The sequence below is a fragment of the Xenopus tropicalis genome, chromosome 1 (genome assembly GCF_000004195.4).
Source record: "Xenopus tropicalis strain Nigerian chromosome 1, UCB_Xtro_10.0, whole genome shotgun sequence".
NCBI classification, from domain to species: domain Eukaryota; kingdom Metazoa; phylum Chordata; class Amphibia; order Anura; family Pipidae; genus Xenopus; species Xenopus tropicalis.
The window spans coordinates 81383640-81393379 of record NC_030677.2 but is presented as its reverse complement, the minus strand read 5'-3'; the positions used below and the strand labels follow the sequence as shown (position 1 = coordinate 81393379).

At 35.5% G+C, this 9740-nt stretch overlaps 1 protein-coding gene across 1 annotated transcript; it reads left to right on the top strand.

Moving 5' to 3' along the window:
- The first annotated feature begins 5834 nt into the window (after positions 1-5834).
- cxcl9 (C-X-C motif chemokine ligand 9) lies at positions 5835-8902 on the top strand. Its single transcript, XM_002940574.4, has 4 exons — positions 5835-6070; positions 6553-6679; positions 7335-7421; positions 7951-8902. The coding sequence occupies exons 1-4, from the start codon at positions 6007-6009 to the stop codon at positions 7961-7963; spliced, it is 291 nt and encodes a 96-aa protein (XP_002940620.1). The 5' UTR covers positions 5835-6006; the 3' UTR covers positions 7964-8902.
- The last annotated feature ends 838 nt before the right edge of the window (positions 8903-9740 follow it).

Below are 9740 nucleotides of genomic sequence, written 5' to 3'. Positions count from 1 at the left end.
TTATTTTTTAATTATGTGAATAGTAAAAAAATGAAGCAAGAAGGGGTGGGAACTTTATTATCAAGGGGGGGTACGTTGGTTGATGAGAACGGGGAAAAAGCAGAAATTTTGAACTCTTATTTTTCATCTGTCTATACATCTAAGGAGCCACCTAATGAAGGCTTCCCTTTTAATATACCCAGTTCTAGTAATTTAGATACTGACACGTGGGTTACTCAGGAGGAAATTCAAAAGAGACTTGAACATGTAAAGGTAAACAAAGGTCCAGGACCGGATGGGATTCATCCCAGGGTATTAAATGAGCTGACCTCTTAACTTAATTTTTCAGGATTCGTTGAGGTTTGGCATGGTGCTGAGAGACTGGCGAATTGCTAATGTGGTGCCGTTATTTAAAAAGGGATCTCGTTCTCAGCCTGAAAACTATAGGCCTGTTAGTCTGACATCAGTAGTAGGAAAACTTCTGGAAGGGGTAATAAGGGATAGGATAGTTGAATACATTGCAGTTCACAATACTATTAGTTTGTGCCAGCATGGTTTTATGCGTAACAGATCTTGCCAGACTAATTTAGTTGCCTTTTATGAGGAGGTGAGCAGGAACCTTGATGCTGGAATGGCAGTTGATGTCATCTACTTAGATTTTGCTAAAGCGTTTGATACAGTACCTCACAGAAGGTTAATGATCAAATTGAGGAATATTGGCCTAGAACATAATATTTGTAATTGGATAGAGAACTGGTTGAAGGATAGATTACAAAGAGTGGTGGTAAATGGAACATTTTCTAATTGGGCCAGTGTGGTTAGTGGAGTACCGCAGGGGTCAGTCCTTGGTCCTTTGCTTTTTAACTTGTTTATTAATGACCTGGAGGTGGGCATAGAGAGTACTGTTTCTATTTTTGCTGATGACACTAAATTGTGCAAAACTATAAGTTCCATGCAGGATGCTGCCGCTTTGCAGAGCAATTTGACAAAATTGGAAAACTGGGCAGCAAACTGGAAAATGAGGTTCAATGTTGACAAGTGCAAAGTTATGCACTTTGGTAGAAATAATATAAACGCAAACTATCTACTGAACGGTAGTGTGTTGGGGGTATCCTTAATGGAGAAGGATCTAGGGGTTTTTGTAGATCACAAGTTGTCTAATTCCAGGCAGTGTCATTCTGTGGCTACTACAGCAAATAAAGTGCTGTCTTGTATATAAAAGGGCATTGACTCAAGGGATGAAAACATATTTTTGCCTCTTTATAGGTCCCTGGTAAGGCCTCACCTTGAGTATGCAGTGCAGTTTTGGGCTCCAGTCCTTAAGAAGGATATTAATGAGCTGGAGAGAGTGCAGAGACGTGCAACTAAACTGGTAAAGGGGATGGAAGATTTAAGCTATGAGGTTAGACTGTCGAGGTTGGGGTTGTTTTCTCTGGAAAAGAGGCGCTTGCGAGGGGACATGATTACTCTGTACAAGTACATTAGAGGGGATTATAGGCAGATGGGGGATGTTCTTTTTTCACATAAAAACAATCAGCGCACCAGAGGTCCCACTTTAGATTAGAGGAACGGAGCTTCCATTTGAAGCAGCGTAGGTGGTTTTTCACGGTGAGGGCAGTGAGGTTGTGGAATGCCCTTCCTAGTGATGTGGTAATGGCAGATTCTGTTAATGCCTTTAAGAGGTGCCTGGATGAGTTTTTGAACAAGCAGAATATCCAAGGCTATTGTGATACTAATATCTACAGTTAGTATTACTGGTTGTATATATAGTTTATGTATGTGAGTGTATAGAATGGTTAGTATAGGTTGTGTGCTGGGTTTACTCGGATGGGTTGAACTTGATGGACAATGGTCTTTTTTCAACCCTATGTAACTATGTTAAGATTCAGCTATAAGTTAGAAAACTGAATCTGATTGGATGTTATGGATGCAATTTACTCAAAAATTCTAATTAGCCTCAACCCCAGCAATTACTAACCTCACCTCCCCATATGTAATAATAGGCACAAAAAGTAAGTGTGAGAAGAATTTATTGACTGATTCAATAAATGTGCTGCTAAAGCATGGTAACATGGTAACATTCTCATGTAAATATGCAAATATTCTGCTAATAGTTTAAATAATGCCATAATATTTATAAATGGATGACATGCTCTAAATAGTTAATATATTTTGACCTATTTTGTACATATTTTCACTGTTTTTTTTAAATTATCAGAAGTTGTAGTGGTTCTGGCTTGATTTTCGAAAACTAAATAGTAAGAAAGAAATGAAACTGAAAATAATTTTTCATTGAAATAGAATCTGCTGCCTTATAGAGTATTCATTCTAGGCCGCATATACCATTAGGAAATCTTGCTACTGTTTCAAGAGTGGACTTGTTAATAATCTAACCAGGTTATTATACTATAATTTTTGTCTCCCTTTACCTCACCCCTGCCTCTGGTAAGGGTGGTATGTAATAAAAGAAGTACCCAATATAAAAGTTAGCATAATTAAGAATAAAAAAAAAACAGATTTGCAGTGTAATAATGTTCATGATTACAGTTAATTACAATGCAAGTGTACCTGTATTTTGGGGGTTTCCAAATCTCTCTTGAAGATGGCGTTAACTGCTTTTATAGTAACATGTTTTATTACGTACACTGTTGTTTTCTTATGAGAAGATGTGCAATCTTTTTCTACTTGAAGAAAAAATTTCTACTTGAAGTGCTGTGGGCTTATTTGTTAAAAGTCCAGATGGTTGTGACCATGAAAATAGGCCATATCACAGAAACCTTTCAAACAAAGACAGACCTAGAACAGAACCTTGGGGTACTTCAGCTGAGATCAGAAAACCACTTATACACTACCATAATTATTTCCAGGAAAAGGGCATGTTTGTCAAAAGGAGAAAAACATTTCACCCTTTAATAAATATACCCCTAAAAATCTTATACAGGTTAACAAGGAGCAGCAGAATTCCCCCTGCCAAGTCAGTTCTGTTTCACTTTTGATAAATATGGTCCTAGCAAGCAGTAACTTCCCTTTACTCATTATCTGTTCACAGCAGATTGAAGACATGTTTCAATTTTACCCTATAATGAGAAGTGGCAATGTATTCATTCTGGGTTAGTGTTCTAAGCCAAATTAACCTACTAAAATTCTATGTAAAAGGTTTTTTTTCTTTTAAAACAGGTGTCCACACAAAAACTGATTTTGCACAATGAAAGAAAAATTCTAATAAAATGCTTTCTGGGTCCTTACTGGGACCCCATCACAGCTTTGGGTATTCACCCTAAATTGCTACACTACTGGTTATGGCTTTTTTCTAAGAATGAAATTAATGAGTATTAAAGTCTTAAATGTCAACACAACACTAGCCAGCACTGCACAACGTCTTTTTTTTAAACACATAATATTTTTGGAAAAATAGATGTAGTATACATTGTATTTAATTAATGGGAGTTGTAAAACAATTTCAGTGGTATTTCCATATTGGAATTTCCCTATTTCACTTTCCATCACAAAAAGCTTTGGATGCCTTTTCTTTCTTTCTTTTTTTCTAAAGGCCTTTTGCTTTGACCCCAAAAACAGAGTCAGTTAAAACAGAATTCCATTCTGTTCTGACACATCATGAATGTGGTCTTTTGTTCCAAAATTTTGAATCATAAGAAACAGAAGGGGCTGAAGATCCACTCGCAGTGATTGGGATTGCTGGCCCAAAGAGCTGAGAAAAGTTTGTATTGAGCAGTGTTTCTTTAAGATTTAATCCCTAATGTTGCTTGATTACAAATCCCCACATGTTTAAATACGTAACAATATGTTGGAATATGCTGAAAGTTTTGGGTGGGTGTAAACCAGTGATCCCCAACTAGTGGCTTGTGAGCAACATGTTGCTCCTAGAGTCCCCAGAGCAGTTTTTATTTTTAAATTCCTTGGTTGGTGGCAAGTTTTGGTTGAATAAAAACAAAATGTACTACCAAACAAAGCCTCCTGTAAGCTGCAATTCTGCATAGAGGCTACCTAATGCAATCACAACCCTTATTCGGTACCTATGTGAACCTTTATATGATGGTCATGTTGCTCTCCAAGTCTTTTTGCATTTGACTGTGGCTCACAAGTAAGAATGGTTGGGGATCCCTGGTGTATGGCCCCTTTTAACTGCAGTTTGATTACTAGAGGATTTTTTGGAATCCATAGGAAGTATTTCCTGTTATTTCCTTAGAGCAAACAGTATGGCAGCTGTCAAAATTGCATCCAACATTTTGGTCTCTAGTTGGACTTCATGCAAGAATCCTTTATAAAGGTCCCAGTGGTAGAAAACTAGTCTTATGCCAATTTAGGCTCTTCACATGACATCAACATAATAATAAGGGGATAAAAATATTCAGGGTAATTCCAAGATTTAATCTCTGATACAAATTTATACAAAGCCTTAGGGCTCTGGCACATGGGGAGATTAGTCGCCCGCAACTAATCTCCCCGAACTACCATCCCACCGGCGAAGATGTAAGTCGCCGTTGCATCACGAGGCATTTTCGGCGATTTGCCGAAATCGCCTGCGCAGCGTGTGCCAGAGCCCTTACCCTTCTGCTGGTTCAGAGACTTTCATATACCTAAAACCTTCATGCCAGTTTCAGGGTTGGTAAACAGGTCTAAGAGTACCAATGTAAACACTATTTACAGCATATTGATCTATCTATTTGGAAGAGAAAAGAGGATGATTATCTTTAATCTGTATGGCTCACTAATATTTATTTCACTGCTGCTTGAAATGCTTAAAGAGATTATAGAGGTTTAACGAATGCAAAGTAAACAGATATATTAAACAATATATAAATATAATTGCAACAACGCAGTGGTTGTCAAACTTTTTAACTACAAGCCCCTTAAATGTCCTTGGTCTGGAATTTGACACCTAAACACATTATAGTATACCATGGGGTATATTATTATATAATATATAGCCCAATACTTTGCATGGGAGATGTTGGACAGCAGTATGTGCTTAAGGACACGATTATCCCAAATGTATGGCACATAGCATAGATATTGGCATCTTCAGGACATGTGTAATTCTGACAGAGAATAGAGGTAACATATAAAATCTAGTTATCTAGTAGTATTGCAGTAGTACACAAAAATTTCTTCTCTGCTTATTTATGTGAGTGTAGAAATTAGTGGGGCTGCAATGCTTATTGAGAAGTACTCCAAAGACCCTTATATAAATTATTTCTGGTGGACTGTGTCTGAGACAAGCAATATAGAAGCTACCACTCATATGTATAAATAAATACTGTAAATATAAATTATTTTTAGAGAGAGAATGTCTGTTTAAATAAGGTTTTATGCTTCTAAAATGTTCCCTATTATGTGTACTTTATATTGGGCTAGCTAAATTGTTTCCCAGAAAAGGTATAAGTTGTAAAGGTAAAAGTTGTAAGGTTAATTTTAGCATTAATTAATCAAACAGTAAAGTATATACTTTCTTTCCTTACATTTGTGTAGGATAGTAGAACATCTGGCTCACTGCTTGTCTTCAGAGAAAGGCAGAGATACTGCATCCATTTCTCTGTGTGCCGATAATATCAATAAGAACCATTTATTATTTATGTAACTACATTAACTAAATAGTATTTTATTGTGATTGCAACCAAATTTAATTGATTGCACAATGATTATTTAAATAATGCTAATCGGTAGTGAATAGATTTATGAATGATATCTCACTGAGATCTCCCCTAAATTCCTGACCCCCCCCCTGCCAGTCTTAAAAATAGTTGTTCTTTTTGGTATATGTCATGAGATTCTTTTTCCTTGAACTGTATTTCATTTAATGCAAGTGAAAGCAGCTCCCTTTCCTACAAAAGTAGCATTTTCAAGAAAAGGGGAACTGCCCTACTGAGAAAGTTTCACTTTATACTGGGGTTTTCCCCTTGATATTTTTTACAGCCAAATGTGGGTGGCACCAGGGGATATAAATGCATCTTAGCAGTGTGCTTCCAATTCAGAATTCTTCCTCTCTGTTGATCAGTCCCGGGAACAATGGCTGTGGGTAAAGCACTTGCCCTCTTCTGCGGTCTGCTCCTCATCCTGTCCTGTGTTTGTGGTAAGTTCCACACCAGCAATATTGCAGCTAGATTATACAATGCACTCTTATGGCTAGTACGCTGAAATGAGGATTGGTGGAAAATAACATTTATTATGCAACAAGACAACAATGCTATTTTCTTACTGAAAACATATATAGCAACAATCTTCTATTTATAGCTTTGCTAGGACTATATCTCATTGCATCACACAATGACACTAGATAACAAGATTAGGATTGTTGCAAGAGCTTACAATAAATTTTTTTTTATATTAAACAATTCTTTTTCTTCTGAAACTGTAGAGAATTGATGTTATGGATTTGAATATAGTGTTTAATTATAGGTGTTTTTTTGCCCTTTAGTTGGCTTGATTTTTATGGTTGGTCATTTATACTTTTTAGAATTCGGGGTCTCTCCTATTTCTGCTTCATTGTGATGTTTCAGTGGTGTCAGTGAGCTTCCACTATTCATAAAATGTGCTGCTTTTTTTTATTTCTAGGAATGTCCCCACTTGGGAAACAACGCTGCATGTGCAAAGGGCGCGGTGCCGAAAGGATCAGTACCCAGCATCTGAAAAAACTGGAGGTGTTTCCAATGAGTTTTGGCTGTGATGAGATTGAGGTCATGTAAGTGTCATTATTGTTATGGCATGTGGGTGATATATAGTATAACAAAAGCTGTGCTTTATTTTATTAAAATAGAGCAACCAACCATCAATTTTAAAAAAGGTTTATTGATCAGATTTCTTGGTACTATATAACCACCATTGCATAAGTTGTATTTTGCATTACATCTTTATTTATTACCACTTTTATTTACCTTTACATTACTAATACCACTACCATGGTAATTTACATTACCATTAATATTTTCCATTTTTATTTTCTGTACATTACCATTTTATTTATTACCACTTTTCTTATTACCACTTATTACCACTTTATTACCATTTTATTTATACTGGTCTATTGATACAGAGAAATATATGAATTCAAGGGAGTGCCAAGTTACATTATATTGCTGTATATACCTAGTGGTTTAGCACATAGAATAGAAACATATTAGTAAATGTTATTTGGCTAATTATGTAGCAAATCTAAAGATAAGAATTATATGGATAACCTTGAGTCGGCACAGAGGCCATTGCGCATCAAACATTATTATGTGGTTTTTGTCTCTGAAACCGCATCACAAAAATGCTGGATGTTTCTTATCTCTGCTTCCTTTATCACTGTACTTAAACTCCAATTGGTAAACACTGTTTGATTCTGTTTTTTTTAGTGTAACAATGAAATCAGGAAGTAAGATCTGCCTCAATCCTCAATCAAAATTTGCCAACAAACTCCTTTCTGCACTGCGGAAAAAGAGGTATGAGTGAAAAGCTAGTAAATAAAAACATGGATGGCATAGTTGGGTATATTTACCTAGAAAGTGGGAATGCTATGCATGTTTTAAAGACCATTTTTATATTTTCATATTTTATTCTAAAACATTTTTATTATTTATTAATCATCTAGCAATGATTCAATGTAGGACAAGAATGGGAAACCTCTCTGGGGTTAAACAAGTAGGAACATGTAATACATTTCCCAAATACTAGGGGCAAGATATTGTATACATTCTTATGAATACAAACTATAGATGACAAATGATTTGCAAGCAAGTGCTTGACCTCTTTCCCTAGCATGCATTCATTTGGGAAATAGTGTTCACAAAGTGTCACTGTAAAATGGGTACTTGAACGGGGTGGTTTGCTGAATGCAGCACTAACTGAGGTAAAAGTGTTTTTTATATGGAGGCCAAGGGAACAATACCTGAATGCATACCCTAAAACAGATAAACCTACAACTAAAATTTACAGCATTATAACCAAATGTATATTTTATTATTGTGCCAGATCTTCAAAGTGATTCGATACGGAGCCATTATGATAACTGGAAATTTCCATGGTGAAGTTGGATATGCAGACAGCCTAGCTGCAGGATTTCTTGCTCTCAACTCAGAACTGGTTTTGTTTAACAGAAACTATTTTGAAAAAATGCCTTTAAAAAACACAAAAACACACATTTCAAGAGATGGTGCACCAAGGGCAAACCTTTGTACTTCATAGAAATATTTTCTTGGGTTTCTTTTTTGTAAACTACAATGTAAAAAAATCTCACACTATTTTTACATTCCTGATAATGACAGCTAGCGTACATTAATGTGTCCTGATTTTACAAATATATATTTTATGTAAAAGAAAAACTCTGTATATTGTAAGTGTTTGGAACTTAATTTATAATTCTTAATTATTCATGAGAATTGTAATTATTTTTAAAATTAAAAAAGATTACTCATAACAGAGATATTTGTAATGGTGAAGTATAGCTGAAAATGCCAAACCTACATTAATTATAACTAGAAAGCAGCAATAGATCTGGTATTCTTTAGCTCCATCTCATATATGCCCAGATATGCCATGTGGGTGATATACCAATCATCAGATCCCCCAATGCCAAATAACCATAAAAGTGTTAGAAACATATTCCCAGGGCATTGGTTTGCTAGGCAATTTTTGTGGGGCTACATATAAGGTACTACAAATTATCCCTTTATTTGGAATACAGCACACAAGTAGAATTTAGAGCTGTCATGATAAGGAGTGCATCCACACTCTCTTCTCTGGTCATCAAATTGTATATTTTATGCATATTGTATTGTTTTTTTTTTCTTTTTTTAAATGTCTGATTAAAATGGATAGAAATTAATTTATATATTTTCTTAGAAATGGTGTAATATATTGAAAGTTCAAACTTTTTAATTGCAAAAATATTTAAAACAAATAAAATGTTGTTTTTAAACAAGAATTGTGTTTCCTATTTCTTACATTTTGGTTAAAAGCTCATAAGGAAATAATTGTTAAAATGTAGTTTGATGCTATTGTCTTTAAAATAGACTGCTGGTAGTGAGTTACAAAAAAGTAATTTTGTAGGTTATTTCTTAGAACTGAATGGAAATATTCATAACCGCAGTTGTATTAAGTGCATATTGTTTACTCTTGTTTACTCTTGTGTTGAGTTTTGGGTTTATCCTTTGAAATGGTTACCATACCTAAGTATCCCAACATATATCTAAGGTATATATAAATGCATATATATATATATATGTCAGGATACTTGAGACCACTTGAGGTGAAAGACAAAGTTTATTTGACACAAGCTCTGTGGATTCTGCCATCTCAAGAAATTACAGGGTTGTTATAGACTTTTTACATGGGAACATTATGGGAGTGAAAGAGAGTTTCCGGTGAGGCACATAGTGATATCGCTCTACAACACAGAAAAACAAATTACTGCCCTTACAGCCAAACTGGTGGTACTAACCAAGGCTAGCTTGAGAACAGAATCCATCCAAGTCAGGGGGGCTTTACAGGAAACTCTTCATACAGAGAACTTTGTATATCTAACAAGCTTTACATGCTTACATGAATACATTTGTTTGACACTTGTTTAATTCTTACAAATTTACCAGTATTTCTGGTCTTCTTGAGGAGTATTTGTGATGTGTGGGTCAAGAAATCCTTGACCCACACCGGCCCTAAACTGCCAGCTCCCAACCCTAACCCTACCCAACCTGCCTTTCTTCACTCTATTTATAGACCTGCGACTGCCCAGCAATGACATCACAAAAAGGGCGGGGCTTGCC

Bases quoted from the DNA above. Each gene is read 5' to 3' on its own strand.
- cxcl9 (XM_002940574.4), top strand. From the start codon at position 6,007: ATGGCTGTGGGTAAAGCACTTGCCCTCTTCTGCGGTCTGCTCCTCATC. The intron at 6,071-6,552 runs GTAAGTTCCACA...TTTTATTTCTAG, and splicing joins CATCCTGTCCTGTGTTTGTG to GAATGTCCCCACTTGGGAAA. The intron at 6,680-7,334 runs GTAAGTGTCATT...TGTTTTTTTTAG, and splicing joins TGTGATGAGATTGAGGTCAT to TGTAACAATGAAATCAGGAA.